The sequence below is a fragment of the Danio rerio genome, chromosome 22 (genome assembly GCF_049306965.1).
Source record: "Danio rerio strain Tuebingen ecotype United States chromosome 22, GRCz12tu, whole genome shotgun sequence".
In the NCBI taxonomy this organism is placed as follows: Eukaryota; Metazoa; Chordata; class Actinopteri; order Cypriniformes; family Danionidae; genus Danio; species Danio rerio.
In genome coordinates, this window is record NC_133197.1 from 1,167,501 (window position 1) to 1,195,000 (window position 27,500).

Sequence of the window (27,500 nt, forward strand, 5' to 3'; positions counted from 1 at the left end):
CACTGGCATACTAAGTCACCAACACACACACACACACACACACACAAACAATCATGCACTTGCAAACATTTTCATGGGAACTTAATCACACACCCACAAACACACACACTCACACATTTTCACACACACTTACTTGCTCACCCACAAACACACACACTCAGTTACACACTTAATCACACACACACACACACACACACATATGCACTTGCAAACATTTTCATGCAATCTTAATAATTTACACACATAAACACACACACTCACACCCACAAACACACACACACACACACACAGATTGCATACAAACACATAGTGTTACACACTTAATCTCACACACACACACTCACACACCCACAAACACAGTTACACAATCACACACCCACAAACACACAGACTTAAATACAAGCACACACACACACTCAGTAACACACTTAATCTCACACACACACACACACATTCGCACACCCACAAACACAGTTACACAATCACACACCCACAAACACACAGACTTAAATACAAGCACACACACACACACTCAGTAACACACTTAATCACACACACACACACACACACTCGCACACCCACAGTCACAGTTACACAATCACACACCCACAAACACACAGACTTAAATACAAGCACACACACACACACACACTCAGTAACACACTTAATCTCACACACACACACACTCACACCCACAAACACACACACACAGATTGCATACAAACACATAGTGTTACACACTTAATCACACACACACACATACACTCACACACCCACAAACACAGTTACACAATCACACACCCACAAACACACAGACTTAAATACAAGCACACACACACACACTCAGTAACACACTTAATCACACACACACACACACACACTCGCACACCCACAGACACAGTTACACAATCACACACCCACAAACACACAGACCTAAATACAGGGGTGATAGCGTTCCGGCACCACGCTGGATTTCCGGCGTACTGTGGCTGCGGGGGAAAAAAAATCAGGTTTACGGATATTGATCTGTCATTTCTCTAGATTCACAGAATTCACTCACTGCTGAAAGCGCCGGATTGGTTTTTATTAAGTGCCATTTTGTGTGCTCGTGAATCATCTTTTGAGTGTAGACGCCATGTAAATAAAAGATTAATTGTGTAATTTAGAGAGCTTTATAAATTATAACGGATCTTTGTGAGATCTCTATGAACTAAGATTAGTGACGCTTTTTAGTGATAGTAAGAGGAGCGTGTTTTGCACTTTCCAGGCTATAATCCATTCAGAATTTGTATGAAACTTTCGTTTTCGGCACATATACGCTGATATGTTTTGGGAATGACATCTGCATATTTACGCTGGGTTTATTCTCGAAATAACGGTGAAGCAATAGACGGGACAAAAATATATTTCCCCCTTCTCCTTAAACAACTTAGTGTTTCAGCTATGAAATAGTTTAGTTTTGTATGTAGCCTAATGGCAAAGTGTTTATATTTAGTTTCGTTTTTTATTCAGCTTATTTATGGAGCATTTTTTATTCGTTAAAATTAAGTTGTTTTTTTTAACGAACAGCGCCCAGCGGAAGACCATCATTGTCTGTTTGATCAGTTTGCCTTCTCAGATCATCACGACTTGCCTAAAATAAAAGATATAAAACAGTTCAAGTATAAAACAATGGTAGCTTAAACGTTAAAGAATGTGTGCTATTAGGCGCATAGTTTGCTTATAAAAAGCTTGCAGGACATCTCGGCGCCAGAGCAATCACTTGCATTTTTTCAGTGGGAGCAATTTAAAGTTATCCGTCATTTTAGCTCACAAAGTACGAGTAATGCATCAAAAAACGTTACAGCGTTTTTATAAAATAAAGAAAACCAAAATCATGCGCTTTCTGTCGTCTGGTTTTTGAACAGGAGCGCTTAACAAAATGAAGCAAAATGTATATGCCTCACAGACATAATAAATATATTTATAGAAAGCTTTAAATTATTACTTAACGAAATAAAACAAATCGAAAACAAAAAAACTCCTTCATGTAATCCGTAAAGATGAACTTCTCTCTAAAGGCGAGTCCAAGAGGAGATTGCCAGTCAGGATCTTTGCGACTCAGAATAAGTTTATTAATAAATAATTATGATATGATCCTTACTCTTTCCTCGACACATTCATGGTTATTTGTTTTTGCCGGTGCTTGGGGCGAGTTTTAGCTTATTGTGTGCGCTTGAACGCGGTTTCACAGTAGCAGTTTTAACATGGAGTGACACGACATCTGACGTACAGATCACACTGGCACATGCCACTGAGTGTAGTGACACTTCCGGTGGCAAAACCATATTTAATCATTACGCGACTTTTAACCTAATTTATCGCGTCGCAAGTTAGTTTATTTGCTGAGCTACTCTTTTAATTTAAACGCATTTATTTTATGTATTCGTAGTCATACTTCCGTACGTAAGTACCCCCACCCCTACTCACCTCAGGGGCAAGGAAAAAAAGTTCAGGCTCAGGAATTTTTTCCACTATCAGCCCTGTAAATACAAGCACACACACACACACTCAGTAACACACTTAATCACACACACACACACACACACACACACACACTCGCACACCCACAGACACAGTTACACAATCACACACCCACAAACACACAGACTTAAATACAAGCACACACACACACACTCAGTAACACACTTAATCTCACACACACAAACACACACACACTCGCACACCCACAAACACAGTTACACAATCACACACCCACAAACACACAGACTTAAATACAAGCACACATACACACACTCAGTAACACACTTAATCTCACACACACACACACACACACACTCGCACACCCACAGACACAGTTACACAATCACACACCCACAAACACACAGACTTAAATACAAGCACACACTCATACACACTCAGTAACACACTTAATCTCACACACACAAACACACACACTCGCACACCCACAAACACAGAGTTACACAATCACACACCCACAAACACACAGACTTAAATACAAGCACTAACACACACACACTCAGTAACACACTTAATCACACACACACACACACTCACACCCACAAACACACACACACAGATTGCATACAAACACATAGTGTTACACACTTAATCACACACACACACACACACTCACACACCCACAAACACAGTTACACAATCACACACCCACAAACACACAGACTTAAATACAAGCACACACTCATACACACTCAGTAACACACTTAATCACACACACGCACTTGTTCACAAATACACACACGCACTTGTATACAAACACACACACTCAGTAACACACAAACTCAGACACACACACACACACTTATTTACTCACCCACATTTGCATTATAACACACACACACACACACACGGTTTGTGTTCAGTCATGATGTTCTCCTGATGCAGGAGTGTGTGTGAATGATTGTGGATCTCTCTCTTTGTGTGTGTGTGTGTTTGTGTGTGTTTGTGTGTGTGTGTGTGTGTGTGTGTGTGTGTGTGTGTGTGTGTGTGTGTGTGTATAGTTTCAGAGACCGGCGGCACCAGGACTTTGTGCGGGGTGTGTGTTGGTCTCCGGGCGGCTCCTCTGCGCTGACCACTGTGGGCTGGGACCACCAGGTGCTGCACCACACACCCGAGCACTAGAGCATCATGGGAAAACACCAGCACGCGTCGGAGCATCTCGGAAAAATCACACCCGTGAGCACTAGAGCATCATGGGTAATCCAAACATTGGCATCAATCAGGCATGAGTTCCCCCGTCATCATGACGGTTAGCAAACAAACACATCTAGCAGCAGAGATTAGCAGGAGCCGCCTCACTCCACATGTTGATGTTCAATAAAGCTTCTGTTTAGTGCTCTCGCATGTCTTTATTGCGCAGTTACACACACACACACACACTGAGTGTTCAGTGCAGAGGCGTACAGATGATGAGCACAGCCCAGTGATTGACCTATAGTGATGTCACAGCAGTATATACAGATGTGTGCTGTTAGCTTATATATCAGGCACAGCGGGATTATAGATAGACATTTCAGATCTACACACATAACCAAGAGAAGCAGCGGAGACGTCATATTCAACAGCGTTTACAACTATTTAGGGCTGATTTGAAGAGTGTGTAAATGCATCATGGTTGTGACCTGGAAGAATCTCTGGTGTGAGAGCTGAGAGTTCGTTATGTTCATCAGTGATCTCATGCAGACGTCACGGTTCAGCTCACTCATTAAAGGGGTCACATGATGTTAGGGGAAATGGCATTGTTTAGTGTAAGTCGGCGTGTTCGTGCTCGCCAGTGTTTACAAACTCATCCTTCTCAATAACATTGCGTGCTCTGATTGGCCAGCTGTGCAGTGTGTTGTGATTGGCCGAATAGCTGAAGCTTGTGATGGAACGGGTACGCCCCTTTACCATATTCAGAATATCAGTTTCCAAAGCAGTCGGATTGCCTAACTATTCAGTGCTGTGATTGGCTGAATAGATCAAGCATGTGAATAACATTTCCCATATTTGGAATATCAGTTCCCAAAGAAATGTGATTGGTCAACTATGCAGTGTGTTGTGATTGGGCGAATACATCAAGTGTGTGATGGAATGTTCACTCCTCCTTTACCATATTTGGAATGTCAACTTCTAAAGCAATCTGATTGGCCAACTCAACAATGTGTTGTGATTGGCCAAATAGCTGAAGCTTGTGATGGAAAGGTTACGCCTCTTTACCATATTTAGCATATCAGCATCCAAAGCAATCTTGATTGGCCAACTATGCAGTGTGTTGTGATTGGCCAAATACATCAAGTATGTGATGGAAGGTTTTCCCTTTACCATATTGAGAATGTCAGCTTTCAAAGCAATCCGATTGGCTTACTACCCAGTATGTTGATTGGCTGAATAGCTGAAGCATATGATGGAAAGGTTACGCCCCTTTACCACATTTGGAATATCAGTTTCCTTGGCAATCTGATTGGCCAATGATCGCTTGAATAGCGCAACTGTATGACAGAAAGGTTACGCCCCTTTACCATATCTGAAATATCAGCTTCTAGAGTAATCTGATTAATCAACTATGTAGTGTGTTGTGATTGGCTGAATACATCAAGCGTGAGACAAAGGTTACACCCCTTGGCCATTTTTGAAATATCAGCTTTCAAAGCAATCTGATTGGTTAACTATGCAGAGTGTTGTGATTGGCTGAAGGAAAGGTTACACCCCTTTACCATATTTGGAATATCAGCTTTCAAAGCAAACTGATTGGCTGACTATCCAGTGTGTTGTGATTGGTCGAATAGCTGAAGCTTCTGACAGAAAGGTTATGCCCCTTTTCCATATTTTGAATATTACGTTCCAAAGCAATCTGATTGGTTAATTATCCAGTGGGTTGTAAATACACAAAGTGTCTGACGGAAGGTCACGCCCCTTTACCATATTTGGAATATCAACTTCGAGAGTAACCTGATTGGCCGACTACCCATCATGTTGATTGGCTGAGTTGCGCAAATGCATGACCAAAAGTTTACGCCTCCTTTACCATATTTGGAATGTCAATAAAGCAATTTGATTGCCTAACTAATCAGTGCATTGTGATTGGCTGAATAGCTCAAGCATGTGACAAATTGGTTACACCCCTTTTGGAATACCCGCTTCCAAAGCAATGTGATTGGCCAAATACATCAAGTGTGTGATGGAAAGGTTACGCCCTTTTACCATATTTGGAATTTCAGCTTCCAAATCAATTGTATTGCCTTACTATTTAGTGTTGTGATTGGCCGAACAGCTCAAGCATGTGACGAAAAGGTTACACCCCTTTATCATATTTGGAATATTCGCTTCCAAAGCAATCTGATTGGCTGACTATTCAGAGTGTTGTGATTGACCAAATACATCAAGTGTATGATAGAAGGTTACGCCCCTTTACCATATTTGGAATATCAGCTTCCAATGCAATCAGATTGCCTAACTATTCAGTGTTGTAATTGGCCGAATAGCTCAAGCATGTGACGGAAAGGTTACGCCCCTTTACCATATTTGGAATATCAGCTTCTTGAGTAATCTGATTGGCTGACTACCCAATGTGTTGTGATTGGATGAGTCTTAACTATACAAAGAATATATCTGGGTTATATGCAAGAACAGGAAAATATAAAATAGCATCATTTGACCCCTTTAAATTAAAAGATTTGACGTTAAATAAGCTAATATTACACACCAACTATTGTCCATGTAGCATTTACAGGCACCGTGATTATAGCAGCTCTGTGAAGTCCGTGACGGAGCTGGGTCAAAGTTAGAGTAATACTTCAGCAACAGCAGTAAGAGTGCAAAACATTAAATATCTGTCAGGTAAGTGCGTATGTACAGGTAAGGCACGCTTCAGAAAGTTCTGGATCACGGTCAATTGTCTTTGATCACGGGTGTTATTGGCTGTTTGCTTCCCGGCCTCACGGTGAACGTCATTCCATACTGCTGTTTGGCTGATGCTCCAGAACTGAGGGATAAAGGGGAAAAGGGCAATCATTCATCAGTAAACAATCCTCAAATTAAAGAGCAGGTGGTGTGGCATCCTTAAAGTGTCCTGATATTGTGCAGGAGTGGATCTTGATATGCGTCTATGGTCAGAAAACATTGGAATTTTCTCAAAATTTGTGCTTTTAATAATATTATAATAAATTTGCATGTATTGTTGGGGGTGGGGTTTATGCAAATGAGCTGATTTGATGTCGTGTTGGCGCAGATCGGCAAAAAGCAAAAGATTAGAAAATATATCAAGGACATTCAGAGCAGACGGATTCTTGAGACTTTTTAGATTGACAACTTTGCATACTGTGTACACTGAAGGACAGCTATGCTACAAACTATTCATTCATGCATTTTCTACCGCTTTCCCAATCTTATAAGAGAACCCCAGACTTCCCTCTCCACAGACACTTCCTCCAGCTCCTCCGGGGGGATCCCGAGACGTTCCCAGGCCAGCCGAGAGACATAGTCCCTCCAGCATGTCCTGGGTCTTCCCCGTGGGACATGCCTGGAACACCTCCCTAGGTAGGCGTCCAGGAGGCATCTGCAACAGATGCGCCAACTACCTCAACTGACATCTCTCCATGTGGAGGAGCAGCGGCTCTACTCTGAGCTCCTCCCGGGTGTCAGAGCACCTCACCCTATCCATAAGGATGCGCCCTTGCTCACCCTTCGAAGGAAACTCATTTCGGCCGCTTGTATCAGAGATCTTGTCCTTTCGGTCAAGACCCAAAGCTCATGACCATAGGTGAGAGTAGGAACGTAGATTGATTGGTAAATTGAGAGCTTTGCCATTCGCCTTGGCTCCTTTTTTACCACAACAGAACAGGACATCATCCACATTACTGCTACCGCTGCACCAATCCGCCTGTCCATCTCGCGTTCATCCTTCCCTCACTTATGAACAAAACCTCAAGATACTTGAACTCCTCCACCGGGGTAAGGACTTTCCTCCAACCTGGAGATGGCAAACCACCTTTTTTCTGGTGGAGCCCCATGACCTTGTAAATAGAGGTTCTGATTCTTATCCCAGCTGCTTCAGACTCGGCAGCAAACTACAAATAAGATATGTTTCTAAAACCTGCTCTTCTAGTATTTGCACCTCAGGTAATTCTCTTTGACGTTTGCTTCCACTTTGACTAGTAATTTCTCAAAATTATACATGTATTTGAGGATTCTATCTGGTTGAGGGATGGTGGGTACATGAAAGTCAATCAAATGTTGTAAAGTGTGCATCTGGGAAGCGTTGTGATTTTAATTTTAAGTGACTTTCAGGTAAATTAAGCAATCAAAACAAGACGGCTTGTAAATCATGAATGTATCTGAATATTGTTTTAGTGTCAGCGTTAATATTTCAGCAGTTCCACATAAAAACACATACTTCAAGTAGACATCTCAGCTATGTGCGTGTGCTCTCAGGGAAGTTTTTATTGCGATGACTGAAATATTGTGCATGCTTTGACATGGAAAAAATGTTGCGTAATCACTCCGCACATAATCTGATGTCACCAAGCCTCCAATTTCTGGTTTAGAGTGATGAAAAAGGTATGCAGGTATTAAATTCATTGGTGTTCAATAGGAGTGTTACGATTTCGATTTTTAATCGAAATCGATCAATTTATGCTCAATTTCGATTATCGAATCAAAAAATAGAATCGTCGATGCTGCCACACCCCCATGTCACGTCAGCTTGGCTTGCCAAGCGGGATTAAAACAGGCTTGTTGAAGTGCTTGTTAAACTGCAGAAGCAGGAGACCCGTCGACAGAACTTAAACCCTCTCCTCTTTCAATGAAGTCGCCGGTGTGGAAGCATTTTGGATTTCCAGTGAGTTATGTTGACAACGTTCGTGTTGTCGACACAAAAAACACAGTTTTGCAAGCTCTGCTATGTACGTATTAGGGTTCGTCTGATAGACAACACTGGCATCGCGATCCTCCGCCCGCCCCCGTTGCAAATCCGCTCGCGAAAAGTGCACACTCAGGCCCTGTTTACACTGTCTTTGTTTTTAAATGGCATTTTAGAACAACGATTTGACATCCACAGTGGCGTGTAGCATTTCTGAGCAGCCCTCCTTCCTCTCTACCTCTGAAAATGCACATCACGTGACCACACAGACACAGACGCACACACAGCCATGCGCTCGAGACAGCAGGTCCAGGCAGTCAGAGGACTGCTTCAATCTTTCACTCACTTGTACTTGGTCATTTTAGCGAACACCTCAGATACTGTTGGCTGGTTCCTGTTGGTTGTGCCGACGCCATTATAACGACACAGATCACTGCCTATTCACGAGTCCCGCAGAAAAAGTGATTGACAGGTGGTAATTATGTGTGTCTCTTGCCTTTATTCATTTACTGTATGATTTGTTTATGGGTCAAACAAAGACCATGCAGGTCAGGTAGTTTAAACGGTAGGCTACAAATAATGAATTGGTCATTAATTAATTAATTATTCATAATCGAATCGAATCGTGCCTTTAGAATCGAAAATGTAATCGAATCGAGGATTTGGAGGATCGTGACACCCTTAGTGTTCAAATGTCATGTCTCCCAGTTGCGATTTATAATTTCAGACCGTTCTTTAACACTACAGTGGAAATGGAGATCATTAGGCTTTGCATTATTAAATAACGCCACTCATGGGTACTTTTTTAACTACCTAATTGTTTTCCAGTGGATCAAATTTAACTAGTCCTTTTTGATTAGGTTTCTACTCCTTCAGCGTCAAGCTTAACCCACACCTTATTGAGGCTAAATGCCATTATTCAATGTTTATGTTCGTACATGGCTTGTGTTCACATTAAAACTCACCTGCTCTGGGATTTCTTTTCCTGGGCCTTTGCTGCCTTACTCTCCAGCTCTTTCATGTCCAGTCCACGGGACTGTGCTGGCAGGATGGCACTGTTGGGTTTTTTAGGATTGTATCCAGCAGGGGGTGACGTGGCCTCGTCATCGGACATAGGAGAGTTCCAGTCATCTCCATTGCTTTCCACCTCCTTGGCGGCTGAGATCTTGGGGTCCATCTCTAGCATCTTCTTTTGGAGGATACTAAGAAGTGTCGCCTGGCTTGCAGCAACAGATGGAGGTGCCTGGGTGGGATTTTGTGTTGATTTAGTTGGAACAAATGATTTAGATTGGGGCTGGACGATTGGAGGAGGTCCTGGAGCCTTAGGAGGAGCACTGGGCGGTTTAGGTTTGGGAGATGTTAGGGGTCCATTGGATATGGGTGGAGATGTAAATGGCTGGGAAGGTTTGGAAGGTGGCAGAGCAGGAGCAGGGTAACTGGGTGGAGGAACACTGGTGATTGGAGAAGGTAAAACAAGTTGAGCAGGTCTAGGAATTTTTAGAGCTGTAGCAGGAGCATTGGGGGAGTTGGTGATCGGAGCAGGTACAGAGGTTTTTGTGGATGGAGGTACAGGAGCGGGATGGCTTGGTGGGGAGAGGTTGGTGATTGGAGCGGGTGTAGAAGATAAAAAGGTTTTAGAAGGCGGAGGTGCAGTTTTTGCAGGAGCATTGGGGGAGCTGGTGATTGGAGCAGGTACTGAAGTTTTTGTGGATGGAGCGGCAGGAGCGGGGTGATTTGGTGGAGAGAGGTTAGGGATGGGAGTGGGTGTAGAAGGTAAGAAACTTTTAGTAGGTGGAGGAGCAGTTTTCACTGGGGGAGCAGAAGCAGGGTGAGTTGAAAGAACTGAAGATTCGTCCTCTGTGTCAGAATTAGCAAACTCAGGAGGTGGAGGTATGAAGGTCAAGTCTTCTCCACTTTCTAAATCTCTAGCATGGGGAACAGAACTATTTAGTTGTGGACTAAAACTAAGCTCTGGCTTTGAGTAAGACACTTTGCTGACCTCTGTTCTGGTTGACTGGGGCTGCATGTTTGTGCTTGCTTTTAATTGTGCACTAGGACTATCTGGTGTTAGGTCTTTAGGAATAACAGGGAAGGAGTTTGTTTTTTCAACACTAGGTTGGATCACTGTGTCGTCAGAGTTGCTGTTCTGCTGGGATAGAGCAGTTTTCTGCTTTTCTCTTTCCTTTGCAGCCATTAGCAAGGCAAACGGAGAAGTTGATGTCTCTTTCTTGGCTGAGCCATCCCCGCTGCGTAGCTTTCGGTGGTTCAGGACTGGGCTGTACCTGCGAGACCTGCCAGGAGAGTCCATTGTCGCCATCACCTGCTTAACTTCAGGGATCTTCTTCTCGATTTTGGGTGAGGCATTCATGGGTGTTGGAACTTCGGTGACGATCTTCTCTATTTTGGGTGAAGCTTTAACAGGCATTGGAACTTCAGTTGGGATGGTTTTTGGGGGCTCAGGATGGATTTCAGCTTCAATTTTGACTGGCTGACTTGCTGGCTGAGCTTGTGCCGTGTCCAGCTGGTCCTCCTTTAGCTGAGTAGCAGAACTGTTCTGACGGGCTGGTTTGGATGGAGGCACCCCAGGCTGGAATGATTGGAGAGATCCAGCATTTTTCCCGCCATTACCATTGACAACCCCAACAGTGTTTCCTGCAGAATCTTGCAGCAGTAGAATGGACTGTGCTCCCTTTTCCCTGTCTGATTCTCCAACAACTGTTGTGCTTTTCTGGACGTTGTACAGTTTGGCTGTGTTCTGGGGGTTGAAGCTGGATGGAGTTGGATTAGAAGCGACGGGTGGTGCTGGAGATTGGATGTCCAGGCTAGGTATGGAAGACATTCGGACAGGTTTTGGTGGTGCCGCTTTCTGACCTCTAGAAAGAACAGGTGGTGTTTTGACCACAGGAGGTGGCGGTGGGTTGAATTTAGGGCAGTCTGGAATATTTTGAGCCTCCAAGCTGGAAAGGGAACCTTTGAAGCTAGAGGTTTCAGATGGAGGTTTTGGAGGAGCCATTGACGGCGGCTTGATGGAGGATAAGACCAAACCTGAAGCATACCCTGAACTAGTATGTGATGGAGGTTTTGGGGGAGCCATCGGAGGCGGCTGCAGACTTGCACGGTCTACAGGAGGGTCGATTTCACCAAAGATATGTGGTGTGGGAGGGATGAATGAAGGTGGAGGCTGAGCTGAAGAGGATGGAGGTGGTGGAGGGGCAGAGCTGGGTGGAGGAGGTATAAGTATTTCCCCCTCAATTACGTCTGGGATGGACATCATACTTCCATACTTGGGTGAGTTTGTGGCATTTCCTACAAAAAGAGAAGTTCATTAAAGGGTTAGTTCACTATTGTGTTCTATTATGATTATGCACTCGCCCTTTGTCATCCAAGATATAAATCTTTTTTTTTTCTTCGGCTAAACAGAATTAAAGGTTTTTAAAATAATAACATGCTGGATTTTTCGCCGTATAGTGGACATAAGTAGTTTCAATGCAGCTTTTAAAGACTCTAAATCAGGGGTGTCCAAACTCGGTCCTGGAGGGCCGGTGTCCTGGAGAGTTTAGTTCCAACCCTAATCAAACACACCTGAACCAGCTAATCAAGCTCCTACTAGATACCCTAAAACAGGGATGGGCAAACTTGGTCCTGGAGGGCCGGTGTCCTGCACAGTTTAACTCCAACTTTAATCAAACACACCTGCCTATAGATTTCTAGTGATCTTGAAGACACTGATTGGCATGTTCAGGTGTTTTTGATTAGAGTTGGAGTTAAACTATGCGGGACACCGGCCCTCCAGGACCGAGTTTGGCCACCCCTGCCCTAGAAACATCCTGGCAGGTGTGTTGAAGTAAGTAGGAGCTAAACTCAGCAGGACACCGGCCCTCCAGGACTGCATTTGCACACCCATGCTCTTAATCAGGGGTCACCAATCTCAATTCTGGAGGTCCGGTGCCCTGCAGGGTTTAGGTCCAACTTGCCTCGAAATACCCAGGCAGGTGTTAAGTATATCAAGTAAGATCTTGATTAGCTTGTTCAGGTGTGTTTGATTAGGGTTGGAGCTAAAATCTGCAGGACACTGAACCTCCAAGAACAAGTTTAGTGTGTTTTACTTAAGTGCTTTGTCAAGTAATACTCTTGGTCATTTTATTTATTTTTTAAAAAATGTTTATACTGCTTGACTCCAAGAGGACTGCTTTGCTTCCCAGTACCTGTGCCAGACAAATTTTAGTGGTTTTAAAAGTATGTGCTCATTCATTTTAAGTGAATAACCAATCATTTCACTAAATAAGACTCAGCTGGGATCATTTCTACCTCTTTTCCACCAAGGCAATTCCAATGCTGGGTCCAAATCAGTTCCTTGTCTTTCAACACCCACTATATGAACAGATTGTTATCGCTTGTAATCCCCGTCTATATATCATTGGATGCTATCATTCATAATCTGTCTATTCAAAATACACCACATTGCTTGAACATGTTGTTGTTAAAAAAATAAAGTAGTATAAGTGGTGTACTGTATAAACATGTTTCAGCCGCAATCTCCATATATACAAATTATGGCACGCTCTATGAACATGTTATCGCTCGTTATCTTCATCGCACTGCAGGAAGACAATGGATTTGCTGTCTTTGGATGCAAAGTTATTTACATTTAATAATGCATCATTGATTTGGTATTTGGCGCTTCCATATTTGCATTACTGGGAAAGATAAGATGTCGCTCGAACCACTGAAGTCCACTATATGGTAAAAATCCAGCATATTTTCCCTCAAAAACCTCAATGTCTTTTACTAAAGACAGAAATGAACATCTTGGATGGCCAAGGGGAGAGTAAATTATTAGGAAATGTTCATTTTTGAAGTGGAACTTAGGAACTAACTTCAATATATTTCAACCTCAATATATTTCATTATGTTGCGATTTTAAATCCTAATCTAATCATGACAAACTATTATCATTAAAAAGGTCTAAGACTTCTGAATACATATTTCATCACTGCTTTTAGTTATGTACGAAGAGTAATAGAATGAAACACATTTACTTTCACAATACAGCCTGTGGGAGTGTTTGCGCTTGCATATTGAAGTCATAATATAGTCTAAACATGAATCCAGTCACAACAAACTAGATCATTTGACTGATTCATGATCAGTATTACCGAGCAACAGTTATTTATTAATTTGCGACAATGCTTTACAGTTTGAGAATTGTAAAGCATTACTTGCTACAGCAATCCACATGTACTTTAAAAACAAATGTTTTTTTAGAGGCTAAACTCAAATTAAATGCCACCAAACTGCACATGCTACTACAGAATTTTGTCTACTTTTTGAAAATTTGTATGAAAAAATATGATTTATGACCCCAAAAGCATACACAGAAATAGAAGACACCCTTTTATAATGGTCAAAGGAAACTGGATGTGTTGTAATATGCGCTTTAATTCAGAAATGCGCTTAAAAAAATAACTTTAACCCCTTTTAATATCCACTCGAGGGAAACTTCAGTTTATTTTACTACATTGCACACTGCAAAAAATGCTTTTCTTGCTTAGATTTTTTGTCTTGTTTCTAGTCCAAATATCTGAAAATTCCTAAATCAAGAAGAATTTTCAAGACAAACAAAACATATTGTCTTGTTTTGAGAAATAATATGCCAATAATAAGTGAGTTTTTCCTTAAAACAAGCAAAATAATCTGCCAATGGGGTAAGCAAAATAATCTTACGTCAAAAGAAAAAACAAGATTATTTTGCTCACCCCATTGGCAGATTATTTTGCTTGTTTTAAGGAAAAACTCACTTATTATTGGCATATTATTTCTCAAAACAAGACAATATGTTTTGCTTGTCTAGAAAATGCCTCTTGATATAAGAAATTTTTAGATATTTAGACTAGAAACAAGACAAAAAATCTAAGCAAGAAAAGCATTTTTTGCAGTGCAATTAAATCCTGATCTAATCATGACAATCTGTATATCATTTGAAAGGTCTAAGACTTATCAATTCATCTTTTACCACTGTTTGATGTTACTTAGGAAAGCATAATAAATGGAAACACATTAACTCTCAGCCTACAACCTGTTTACATTTTAAAATCATAATATTATAGTCTAAACATGGAGTAATCTAGACAATCTATATATCATTTGAAAGCTTAAAATGACTAGTTTGCATATCTGGTGACGGATTTTTGATGGGTATTACTGCGCTAAAGTTATGTATTCATTTTAAAAGTGGTAAAGCATTACTTTGCTACAGCAATCCACGTGTACATTTTTACATTTTAGGCTAAATTTAAATTAAATACCAACAAACTGCACATACTACTATAGAATTTGATGTCTGCCTTACAATATTTCTCAAAAGTTTGAAAGCAAATATGATTCATAACCCCAAAAACAGACCGAAATAGAGATTGTCCTTATATATTCGTCAAAGGAAACTGGATGTCACCAAAAATATTTGTTTTATTTCAGAAATACACCCTAAAATTACTTTAACCCCTTTTACTGTCCACTAGAGGGACGCTTCAGTTTACTTCACTATATTGTGATTAAATCCTGATCTAATCATGACAAACTATATCGCTGGAAAGGTCTAAGACTTATCAATTCATCTTTTACCACTGTTTGATGTTACTTAGGAAAGCATAAGAAATGGAAACACATTAACTCTCAGTCTACAACTTGTTTACATTTTAAAACCATAATATTATAGTCTAAACATGGAGTAATCAAGACAAACTACATATCATTTATAATCTTAAAATGACTAGTTTGCATATCTGATTACAGATTTTTGATAGATATTACTATGCTACAGTTACATATTAATTTTATAAATGTTAAATCATTACTTTGCTACAGCAATCCACGTGTACATTTTTCATTTTAGGCTAAATTCAAATTAAACTCCACCAAACTGATTATACTATTATAGAATTAGATGTCTGCTTTACAATATTTCTCAAAACTATGAAAAAATATGATTCATATCCATCAAAACATCCGAAAATAAAGGACGCCCTTATATGGTCATCAAAGGAAACTGTATGTGGTGGTCATGTTTGGTACTGCAATCATAATCAAAAGCTACTTTTTGGAGATGATCAACTTTAAACTTGGATTTAGAATTTGCTCCCAATCCCAAAAATTATGTTTGTAGAGTATTGCCCAGCATTTCTTTCTCACCTGTGCCATTAATCTTGGGTTCGCTGAAGGGCGGCAGCACTGGCACTTTTGGCGTCGGAACCGCAAATCCTTGCACACCATCAGTGGACTGCGGTTTTAAAAGAGAAACATGTGTCAGAAAACTGTCTGACTGAAGGAGACTGTTGAATAGTTGAGGGAGTTTACACCAGCACATCTTCAACAATAACACACCTCTTATTGTAGGAGCCACTGAGTCAGTGTGAGAATCCAACACTAAACCAACCTGTTTCTAGAAACGAGTCGGAGAGCTTGTGACGTTCGAGGATACGGATCCTTTCTCTCCGTCTTGCAGATTTGCATAAACTAGGATTATAATTAGGTGCAGAAATCTACAGAGTTTTAAGCCCATTATTCAATCTAATTTTTACTATGTGAATAAAGTGTATATATATATATATATATATATATATATATATATATATATATATATATATATATATATATATATATATATATATATTAGGGCTGCACGATATTGGAAAAGTCTAACATTGCGATATTTTTTTTTTTATTTTGCGATATGTATACAATTTCACCAGATGACTTAATATCTCTATTTGGAAAAAATGTATAATGTTAGACCGACTGCATCTCCAAAAAATCGAATAAACAATCTAATAAAATCGAAAAACAATAAAAGGTCCCCTGACAAACTTTCATTGTGGTCTGTGCTATTTGCAGTGCGTTTCTGTATTTGCATGTGTTGCGAGAATTTTAATTCATCACAACCTATAATCACAATCAAGATACAATTTAAATGAAGTGTTTTTTCGTTTCCCGAGGCTAACGGTGTTCAAGTACAGTAATTAGATAATAAAAACAAAAATAATTCAATAAAATTAATCATAGTAATGGCCACAAATTGTACAATTTCTTATACACAAATGCTTTTAAGGTCATTATACAATCACAGGCATCAAAAACACATGCAAAAGATAAATTATAACACAAACTCATCATTGCATATATCCTGCGATGTGACTATTGCGAACATCGATATCACATTGCGATATCGATGCTGAAACGTAATGTTACTGAATAATATGCTAATGTTTAGATAAATTTGCACAATGCAATTTGATTAATATTTTCAGTCTTTCAGTCGGTGTATTGCATGAGAGAACTGCTGTAGCTTTGTTTAGCAATCCAGTGGTTCCTTCTAATTGGATTTTGATAGTATTTTTAATGCGTTATTGTTTTTTTTTATATGTTAGGGTTTTAGATACCGCATCAAATAGATTTTTAGTTATTCAAACATAATAACTTGCATATTTACATTAAGCTGCAAAAAAGGGTTACTTTAACGGGTATAATAAAATTAAAATACTTTAAAATCAAACAAAATGGTGCTCAGGGGTAGCTTAATGTATCTGTGCTTTTTGGGCAAGGGATTTATCAGAACAAACAAGAAAGTCCAACGCACTCGAAAAATGTGGAAAAAATAGTAAAAAGCCTTTATTTACATGGCTAACACGATATCGATGTTATAAAATGCTATTTAAGTGCCTACGATATCGATATTGTAAAATGTTAATGAAGTACCTACTATATCAATATTGTAAAATATTAATGAAGTACTTATAATATCGATAATGTAAAATGCTATCAAAGTGCTTACGATATCGATGTTGTAAAATGTTATCGAAGTGCCGATATTGATATTGTAAAATGCTATTAAAGTGCCTACGATATCGATATTAAAAAATGTTATTGAAGTGCCTATAATATTGATATTGTATAATGGTATTGAAGTGCTTACGATATCGATATTGTAAAATGCTATCAAAGTGCCTACGATATCGATATTGTAAAATGTTATTGAAGTACCTACGATATCGATATTGTAAAATGCTATCAAAGTGCCTACGATATCGATATTAAAAAATGTTATTGAAGTGCCTATAATATTGATATTGTATAATGGTATTGAAGTGCTTACGATATCGATATTGTAAAATGTTATTGAAGTACCTACGATATCGATATTGTAAAATGCTATCAAAGTGCCTACGATATCGATATTGTATAATGGTATTGAAGTGCCTACGATATCGATATTGTAAAATGCTATCAAAGTGCCTACGATATCGATATTGTAAAATGTTATCGAAGTGCCTACGATATCGATATTGTATAATGTTATTAAAGTGCCTACGATATCGATATTGTTTAATGTTATTGAAGTGCCTACGAAATCGATATTGTAAAATGTTATCGAAGTGCCTACGATATCGATATTGTATAATGGTATTGAAGTGCCTACGATATCGATATTGTAAAATGCTATCAAAGTGCCTACGATATCGATTTTGTTAAAATGTTATCGAAGTGCCTATAATATTGATATTGTATAATGGTATTGAAGTGCCTACGATATCGATATTGTAAAATGTTATTAAAGTGCCTAATATATCAATATTGTAAAATGCTATCAACAACTAATATTACTGTAATTGCTAATAATCACGATATATTAAGTATTTGAACAGCGACCTATGTCTAGCAAAAACACTGGAGAAACTGCTAGAAATATCTAAATTTTCATAAAGTTCCTGATGTGTTTCTGTAATCAGCTGACGCAGTGTTTCAGGGACGCTCCTCAATAACACCCGATAATGTGAATCAGTGTTATGATAACATGTCGGGATGCTTTGGAAATGCTCAGGTGGATAAACATTGCAGTTTCTGGAGAGAACGAGGCATTGAGCATATCCAAAACATGTGTCTTACTTCAGAAATGCACGTAAAATTTACTTAAACCCCTTTAACTGTCCACTAGAGGGACGCTTCAGTTTACTTCACTATATTGTGATTAAATCCTGATCTAATCATGACAAACTGTATATCGGAAGGGTCTAAGATTAATGAACACATGTTTTACCACTGTTTGATGTTATGTAGTAAATATAATATATTAAAAGCCATTAACTCTCAGCCAACAACCTGTTTCCATTGTAAAACCATAATATTATAGTCTAAACATGGAGTAATCATAACAAACTACATATCATTTATAAGCTTAAAATGACTAGTTCGCATATCTGAGGACTGATTTTTAATAGATATTACTGAGCTACAGTTATATATTCATTTTAAAAATCGTAAAGCATTGCTTTGCTACAGCAATCTACATGTACATTTTTTAAAATGTTTTTTAGAGGTTAAATTCAAATTAAATACCACCAAACTGCACATACTACTATAGAATTTGATGTCTACTTCACATAATAGGATTAATATTCCTGTAAACATACACCGAAATAGAGGACGCCTTTATGTGGTCGTCAAATGAAACTGGAAGTCATGTCCTGGTGGTCATGTTTGGTACTGCAACCATATTTGAAAGCTACTTTTTTGGGATAATCAACTTTAAATTATATATATTTTATATATTAAATTATATATATATATTACTTTAAGTCGTTTTTAGGTCTGTGTGAAAACTGATTTCTGCTAAATTGTTGCAAACAATTTATATAGGCTAAATTCAAACAACAGATTAAATTTAGTAATGTTTAACTTAATTTCTTTGTTTAAATTCAGCCCGAATCAAATGTTTCCAACCACTTACTTTAAATAAAAATGTAGTAAATCCAATGAATCTTGTTTTAATCAGTTTATTCAGTGAGACATGGGACTGACGATTGAGGAGTTAATTTGTGGCGTGCATGAAGAGACACACCCCTTCAGGCTTTGTATATGTATTTCAGGTTCTGCTGTCTTTAATAGCAACATCTCTCCAGAAAAACGACTCAACATGACCCAACATTCTTGCATTCGCACAAGGAGAAAAGAAAAGTGATTTAAAATAATATCCGCTCATTACAATAGCTGTGTTTCAGGCCTGGTGTGAAGATTAGTCTGCATTTACACCCCTGACAGATGGGCTTATCCAAAGCAGCTAGCATCAACATAGGAGTGGTGCTTGCTCATGCAAAATAAAGACCGAAGAGATTCCATAGTGGCTAGAAATGCGTCTCGTCAACCAGCAAGAGCAAGTCAAGCAAAAACACAGCTCTTCTCAACCCGACACACGACTGAGGAACACTGAAAAAAGTGTTGCATGCAGAACTGTTGCAAACAATTTATTTGTGTTGAATTAAAACAAACAAATTGAAATTTAATTTGTTTGTTTAAATTCAGCCCAAATAAATTGTTTACAACCACTTAACCTAAAAAATTTAGTAAATCCAAGAAATCATCTTTGAATATTTTTTTTCAGTGAACTATTTACTATTATGGCTGTTATTATAGTACATTTTTAATAATTATGACACTGCAGGACCCTAATCACAGCTTAATATTAACCCTAAATATGAGCAACCATATTAATAGCACAGATGTAAGACACACTACTGGTCAAAGGTTTTAGTTTTTTAACTGTATTATTATTTATAATATTAGTTTTAATAATGTAATAATAATATTAGTTACAATTAAACTCATATTTTTATTATGTAATATAACTGTTTATATTTTAAAATGTACTTTATTTCTGTGATTTCAGAGCTGAACTCGTTTGGCATCATTGCTCCAGTCATACGATCCTTCAAAATTCATTCTAACAGTCTTTTGTTTATTGTTGTTTTGTTGAAAACATGTTGAAATGTTCAGCTTTCTTTAATAGAAATAGACAGTAGTTATCTTCATTTTAAACTATTTGCGTCATTATACACGCCTTTAACCTCACTCTTAATCAAGTTAAAGCATCATTGCTAAATAGCATTATTAATTTTCTTTACTGAATTATAAAAAAGGGAAAATAATTATTTGATTGTAATGCGGGAGGCACGGTGGCTCAGTGGTTAGAACTGTGGACTGGGTCATTTGGTGTTTCTGTGTGGAGTTTGCATGTTCTCCTCATATAGATAGATAGAACGTGCGCAACAACACCGCTCTTCAGTATGCGCACGATGACAACAACAACAACAACCCCCCTTTAAAAAAATGTATCCTGCACATGCCCTTTGGACAGTCTCTGCACGGGCCTGAAATTGATTAGAAGCCAGGGTAAAGTCGTATGTAAAGCCACCGGTGGTTCGTGCCTGCTGATCTGAGTCTCTGGAATCAGTGTCAGCTCTGCGCTGATGCGGGCGTCTTCAGTTTTCCAGGCCTGCAGGTGCTGTTTTGAATACACAGCATTTGTTTGTGTTCAGCAGATCACACCCACATCCCATAATACACAGCGCTCAGCTTAAATCAGCACAAGCTCTTTTAAATAATGCCGATTTCTGTCAATCTCTCAGTGCAAATGAGCCATTCCGGCGTTATGGGTGTGACATTTGCAGTTAAACTCAACACATACATGCACAGAGAGAGTAAATGTTAACATTATATTAAAGCATCTGTTTATATTTAACAAAACTGCTAACCACATGTTTTATATTATTATAGCTAGACAGCTAGCTCTCTGCAACTCTCACATGGTCACCCACTGAAGCTAAGCAGGGCTGCACCCGGTCAGTACCTGGATGGGAGACCACATGGGAGAGCTGGGTTGCTGCCGGAAGTGGTGTTAGTGAGGCCAGCAGGGGGCGCTCAACCTGCGGTCTGTGTGGGTCCTAATGCCCCAGTATAGTGACGGGGACTCTATACTGCTCAGTGAACGCCGTCTTTTGGATGAGACGTTAAACTGAGGTCCTGACTCTCTGTGGTCGTTAAAAATTCCAGGATGTCCTTCGAAAAAGAGTAGGGGTTTAACCCTGGCATCCTGGCCAAATCTGCCCTCTGTCCATCATGGCCTCCTAACCCTCCCCATATCATGATTGGCTTCATCACTCTGTCTCCTCTCCACCAATCAGCTGGTGTGTGGTGTGCGGTCTGGCGCAAAATGGCTGCCGTCGCGTCATCCAGGTGAATGCTGCACACTGGTGGTGGATGAGGAGATCCCCCCATTGTGTAAAGCGCTTTGAGTGCACAGAAAAGCGCTATATAAATGTAACGAATTATTATTATTAATATTATTATAAATGAGGGAAATAAACATATTAATATATTAATAACATAATTAACATATTAATATTGAGATAATGAGATCAGCAGGATATTCCTTGCATTTATGAGGAAAGAGCCTGCTTATGGAGGTGACGGGTGTGAAGTTGGGACTAAATAAAAAATGATTGTTTTAAAACATTGACATTGACATTTATGAGTGCCGTAAAACACAAGCCTACACAAACAACCTAGAAAGGGTTTCGCTATTCTGCTGAAAACTTTATTTATTTTTATGCCAAAACTGACTAATCATCAAATAATCCTGAAAAACAAAGTACTCAACTGTTGATAAATATTGATGAAAATAATGATGATAATAATAATGAACGTTTGTTGAACATTAAATCAACATATTATATTGGAGAGATTGAGATCCTCAGGAATAACCTATTTGTGGCATTATAAACGTCTTTATTCTTTTAATTAAATTTGTTGGAGCCGTAGGTTTATTTATTTCTTTATTATTATTATTATTATTTCATTTATTTATTGATTTACTTTATTCTTTGCCTTTTGCTGCTATACTTGTCTACTGATACATTTGTCTTTGCCCTTTTTTGTTTACGTGGTATGTTCATTAAAACCAATAAAAAAACAAAAAATAAAAAATTTGTTGGAGCTATTTATGGGTTGCAATTTTCTTTCGCACCACTAGAGGGTGTATATGGTATTTATGCTCTCCTCACGACGAGCTGAGGGGCGTAGAAGAAGGTCCAACAAACTTTTTGACCGTCATGGCTGTGAGAACGGGTTTATATTTGATTTGATGTTTACTTTTTTTTAATTTTGACAAAATGGACAATAAATGGATTGGAATATCCAACTTTATTTGCAAGGATATGGACATTTCACTTTTTTTATTGACCCGTTCAAGCAACAAACACGTCAGAACCAACAACCAAAATATTCGCATCTACAAATTTAATGCATCTTTGCTAAATAAAATCATTAATTGTGATGATTTGTTTACCAAATTTAAAAGAAGAAAGATAATGGTACAGTGCGTAGTGTTACAAATGCGCTTAAATTCAGATTAACCCATAAGAACCCGGACTGATTTCTCCTTCTAGGAAAATTATGGGGCATATAATACTGACCAAATGGACCACTTATAACATGTTTCTACAGTTGTTTTTGAAATGCAACCCCTCTTAGTGAAAGATCTGTAATGTTACATATATGAAATGTTACAAAATACATTTCATTAACAATATATTTAAAGTGACATTATTTACATTTTTTTTGTTAATATATGCTTTGAAAAGAGCAGTAGAAAATATAGAACGCTAAAATAATTTAATCAGCTAAATTAATTGAGCAGTTGGTACTATTTTACTTAATGTGACAAATATGTCGCATCAAAGTTCCACCTACTGTTTTAAGGTTAACAGCCCGATGTCGGGCTGTTAAATCTTCGTACCTTGATTTATATCATTTTGTTCAAGAAATGTATTAAAATCACGGTACTTGTATTCTACGATGTGTTAATAAAATATCTGAATAGTTAAATGGGTCAAAACATACCTTTAATAATAAAAACAAGAATATTTAAAAGTTGATGACACTGCAACATGTGCTCCCCACACAGTCCACCGTTTTGGACATGTTGCCATGGCAACAAAAATACACACATTCTCACGTGACTGAAGCTGGATGTTGCTTATACGTCACTTTGAGACTTCCCAAGTTGAAAATGAGGAATAATGCTTTAAAAAGACCTTTCCAGATGATCACTATTGTTTGCGACACCCGCGTCACAGTGGGTTCTTATGGGAAATGCGGATCTTTCTTTCTAATCATCAAAGAATCTGGATTTAAAAAAATTACTCAACTGTTAATAAATAATAATGAACGTTTGTCGAACATTAAATCAACATATTATATTGGAGAGATTCAGATCATCAGGAATAACCTATTTGTGGCATTATAAACATCTTTATCCTCACTTTTAATTAATTTAATGCATCTTTGCTAAATAAAATCATAAATATTGATGATTTCTTTACCAAATTAAAATAAGATAATGGTATAGTGCGTAATGTTAAAATGCTTTTTAATTTAGATAAATGCTAATGATAATGTCTTTCTAATCATGTAAGAAGCATGGTAAAAATTACTCAACTGTTAATGAATAATGATAACAATAATAATAATAAGCATTATATTGGCATCTTCCATTGGAGAAATTCACATCATTAGGAATGAATGGCGAATGCTCTCAGTGGCTGACACACAATATTTTACCATGTTTACCGTGATTGGCTCGTCACCAGGGCGATGTGCGTTCATGTGCGCTTTGTTCTGTCAGAGTGAAAGTGTGTTTATATGCTGAGGGTGTGTGCGTTTGTCCTCAAGCCAAAGGTGTGTCTCTTAGTACAGGCATACTTCTCTGCATTGTCAGGGAAATGCATTTAAACTAAGACTGTTCAGATTGCGTGGCAGTAATTGATGGACACCGCAAAAAATGCAATAGTGTACTATTATATTGTCCTATTACAACACTATTAGTGTTATACAGTGCTATTTTTGGTCTTGTTTCCAGTCCGAAGTCTTAAATAAAGAGACATGTAAAAGATATTGTGTTGTTTTCCCTAAAAACAAGCAAAATAATCTGCCAATAGGGTACGTGAAATCTATTTTAAAGCTAAAACTAGATTACTTTGCTGACCTCATTGGCAGATTATTTAGCTTGTTTTAAGGAAAAACTCACTTTGACTCATTATTTCTGAAAACAAAACAACTTATTTGGACTTTAAATAAGACGACGACTCTGCAAGGAAAACATGCTTGTGTTTCTTCTAGGTGCTTTCACACCTGTGAACCGATTCAGTTGTTCTGAAACAGAGATTACAATTGTTACATTGTTGCTCTTTGCTCTTGGAGCGGTTCGCTTTCACACTGCAAAGTTTCTAATCGGACCAAAAGAGCTAAAACAAGTCACGTGTGAGTAAACTCTCCTCACATTGGTCAGAGTGTCAGGGTTTATTTTGCAGAGTCCCGCTCAGCTGTCAGGAGAGGTGGTGGTTTGGTGGTGATTGACAGGGTGCGCGCGCGCGACGTGTCTGAGGAGAGGTGCGGTGGGGAGAGGTGAGAAGGGTGCGCGACGATGCCTATTTGAGGACCGGGAGGGAGACGTGAGATTACCGGGAGATCATCACTCGTTTGCGGGCATCCAGAGACTCGCGAAACTTCCCACCCTACTCATAATTCTCTCTTAATATAGCTGTATGCCTATTACATATCCATAAAACACTGTGATATAACCGCGCTCGGATCAGATCGCTTTCTCACTGCAATCGAACCGCTCCAGGGTTTGTTTCAATCGAGCCGAGACCACCTCACTCAGGCGATCTCGGAGCGATTACTTTGGCGCAGAACAGAGCGCGATTGCCCTTTTCACATATGCCAAACGAACCGCGCTAACTGGGCAAACGAGACACGTTCCCAAACAAAAGTGTAGGTGTGAAAGCACCCCTAGTGAAAGAATACATCTTCATCTACCACGGTATTTACATGGTACCACAAGGTGCTTCAAAAACGAATATACATTCCAAAATTGGCACAAGTATAATGCATAAACTAAAATGTCATTATATCATGGGACCACACGCAAAAACAAAGCATTGCCCTGGTAAATGCCCAAACAACATGCTGTTTACACACCATATATCAGTCCATGTAGGATTTTGCTGACATTTTTTTATTTTATTAGATAGATAGATAGATAGATAGATAGATAGATGGATGGATAGATAGATAGATAGATAGATAGATAGATAGATAGATAGATAGATAGATAGATAGATAGATAGATAGATAGATAGACGGACGGACGGGTTGATAGATATCTGAGGCCTTAAATGACTGATTTTGTGGCTGCATTTTCAAAATCTATGGTATTATTTACTTCAGTTCTTGTGTTTTGCTGTAAATAATATACATAAAAATCCCCTGAATTCCTTAAGAAACTGATAAATGTAATTTTTTTTTAATATGACATACTTTAAGCTTGTTTTTTTTTTGGACATTTACCAGGATTATGTGCTGTTATAAAACACACACCATTGTTTTAGCCTTCTTTGTTGCAGTAATACAGTGTTATAATTGTGGATCCATGAACAGATATCAAGGGTTGCCATAATACATCCCAAAAAATACACTACAACTGTTTTTTAGTAACACTAAGACAGCTTAAACACAATTTTCTGTGTTTGCTTTTATTCTAAAAACTTAAATCCGTGTGTGTTTACTTTTATATTATAGTCTGGCGTGCTTTTGACATACCGTGAAGTGTTTGACAGTCGGTCTCGAGCGAACTTTGGCGGTTCCAGATTCTGGGATGGCAGCAGAGTCCAACATCAGTTCTAGGTTACCTTTTAAAAAAAAAAGCATGAACAATTAATTACGATGTTTACCTGGTTAGCATGGCTAAACTAGCAGCCCGTATGGTTCAAAGTCACTGCGCAACAACACGTGACACGTGTAGAATAACAACGTCAGGTGCATTTGCGTTATTGCAGGTCAAAGGTCAGTGTTTGCTTAGCGTTCTTCCAAACACACTCAAATCTAAATTTACATTCACGTTTACGTCATTTTGCTGTTATCCAACATGACTGCGTTGTTTCAGATCATTTCTGAGCGAGTGTCCCTGATCTACAGTCTACAATCTCGTAATATGAGATAGATTATCTATTAGCTCGTTCATTGACCGCTTTAAATGTGTTAATGATGTGATTAGCACTGAGATGAGCGTCGTCAAACCTTACAAACAGGAAGTTTGACCTGATTTATGACGCCAGAGATCATGTTATCTGATCTTCCTTTGTAATATAGGTAAGATGTGCATAAACAGGCGAGTCGTTTAATATGACCAGTGTTAAAGCCCAGAAATGCGATGATGATGATAATGATGTAAAACGGATAAACTAAAGCCTGTTCACATATTTGGCTCACAAACAAACAAATAAGGCAAACAAAAAAAAACATTTGAGCATTTATGAGCAACATTATATTCATACATGGATAGTTTTACTATAGTAAACTGTGTATTGGTGTATGTTTTTAGAAAACGTGTTGAGTAATTTGTTTATTATCTAGCTTTAAATGATAGAATCACCACAACAGATTAATTCAAGTGCTTTTGGATGTTTCAGAAGCATATTATTTACTATATAAATGACTGTAGTATTTTGGGTTGTCATGGTGTCTAATAAACATGGCTGGCTACCATGGTATAAGTATGAAAACATGGTATTACAATGTTATTATATTTCTAACATAGTTGTATGACGGTGTTATACATGTTATAAATCCGCATAGATGTTGGATTATTATGTAATATTTCCAAAAAACAGAGTTATGTGTCAGTGTAATCGGACACGTAGCTTGTCAACTTAAGAAAACACCGCTTTGTAAGCGGTTTCACTTTTAATCCATCAGGAAACAACTGTTTTAAACACAAACTTACAAATTAAACACGAACCTCCGTGTTTTAGAGTGTTTTTCTTGCGTTTAAAGGTGTTTTTAGGGGAGCTGTTGCGCAGAAGAGCGACGCGCAGGTTCAGAGGTCACCTGAAGAACACCTCTTTAACGGACACTGGTTCTGTTGAGCTGAACGCGAGAGTGAGTTCTGCTTCTCTTACCCATCTCCTTGTTAATATCCACATTTGTGTCGTACAGAGAGTGGTTCTTCCGGCTCAGGAAGTGCAGCGGTCCTTTCTTCATGGCTGTGGTCAGAGTGAGTCCGTTGATTTTAACATCAGCGTGATTTCATGATTTCAGAGTTTGAGCGAGTGTTTCCAGTCCCGTCACTGAATCACAAACACTGAGAGCAGAAAATGGCCCCAGAGCCGCCCGACAGAGACCACGCCCACTCAAGACAGGTGAACACACACACACACACACCTTAAAGAATTCA

General features: G+C 38.6%; 3 protein-coding genes across 6 annotated transcripts in view; 2 read left to right on the forward strand and 1 right to left on the reverse strand.

Moving 5' to 3' along the window:
- Positions 1–3,878, forward strand: part of wdr77 (WD repeat domain 77) — a 13,988-nt gene extending 10,110 nt beyond the window's left edge. The window contains 1 exon segment of the mRNA NM_200534.1: positions 3,543–3,878. Within this exon segment, the coding sequence (NP_956828.1) occupies positions 3,543–3,663 (121 nt within the window). The 3' untranslated portion in view covers positions 3,664–3,878.
- LOC100330243 (uncharacterized) lies at positions 3,876–27,406 on the reverse strand. The gene is made up of 5 exons (XM_073936855.1): positions 27,226–27,406; positions 25,868–25,956; positions 15,569–15,656; positions 9,346–11,686; positions 3,876–6,505 (listed from the first exon to the last, which is right to left on the reverse strand). Exons 1-5 carry the CDS (start codon positions 27,305–27,307, stop codon positions 6,412–6,414), a joined length of 2,694 nt encoding a protein of 897 aa, XP_073792956.1. The 5' UTR covers positions 27,308–27,406; the 3' UTR covers positions 3,876–6,411.
- Positions 27,153–27,500, forward strand: part of guca1ab.1 (guanylate cyclase activator 1Ab.1) — a 26,916-nt gene continuing 26,568 nt past the window's right edge. For 3 of the 4 annotated variants that reach the window (XR_012397333.1, XR_012397334.1, XM_073936339.1), the window contains exons 1-2: positions 27,153–27,205; positions 27,365–27,465. Coding sequence is in view for 2 of the 4 variants with exons in the window: in XM_073936339.1 (XP_073792440.1) it covers positions 27,421–27,465 (45 nt within the window). In the remaining 2 variants the exon portion in view is untranslated. Of the gene's footprint in view, positions 27,466–27,500 lie in introns of all 4 variants that reach the window. The other variant, XM_073936338.1, reaches the window with a different exon arrangement.

Excerpts from the sequence above, each read along its gene's own strand:
- LOC100330243 (XM_073936855.1), bottom strand. The coding sequence starts at position 27,307 with ATGAAGAAAGGACCGCTGCACTTCCTGAGCCGGAAGAACCACTCTCTG. Across the intron at positions 25,957-27,225 it reads GGATATTAACAAGGAGATGG|GTAACCTAGAACTGATGTTG; the intron begins GTAAGAGAAGCA and ends TTTTTTTAAAAG. Across the intron at positions 11,687-15,568 it reads ACCCAAGATTAATGGCACAG|GAAATGCCACAAACTCACCC; the intron begins GTGAGAAAGAAA and ends CTCTTTTTGTAG.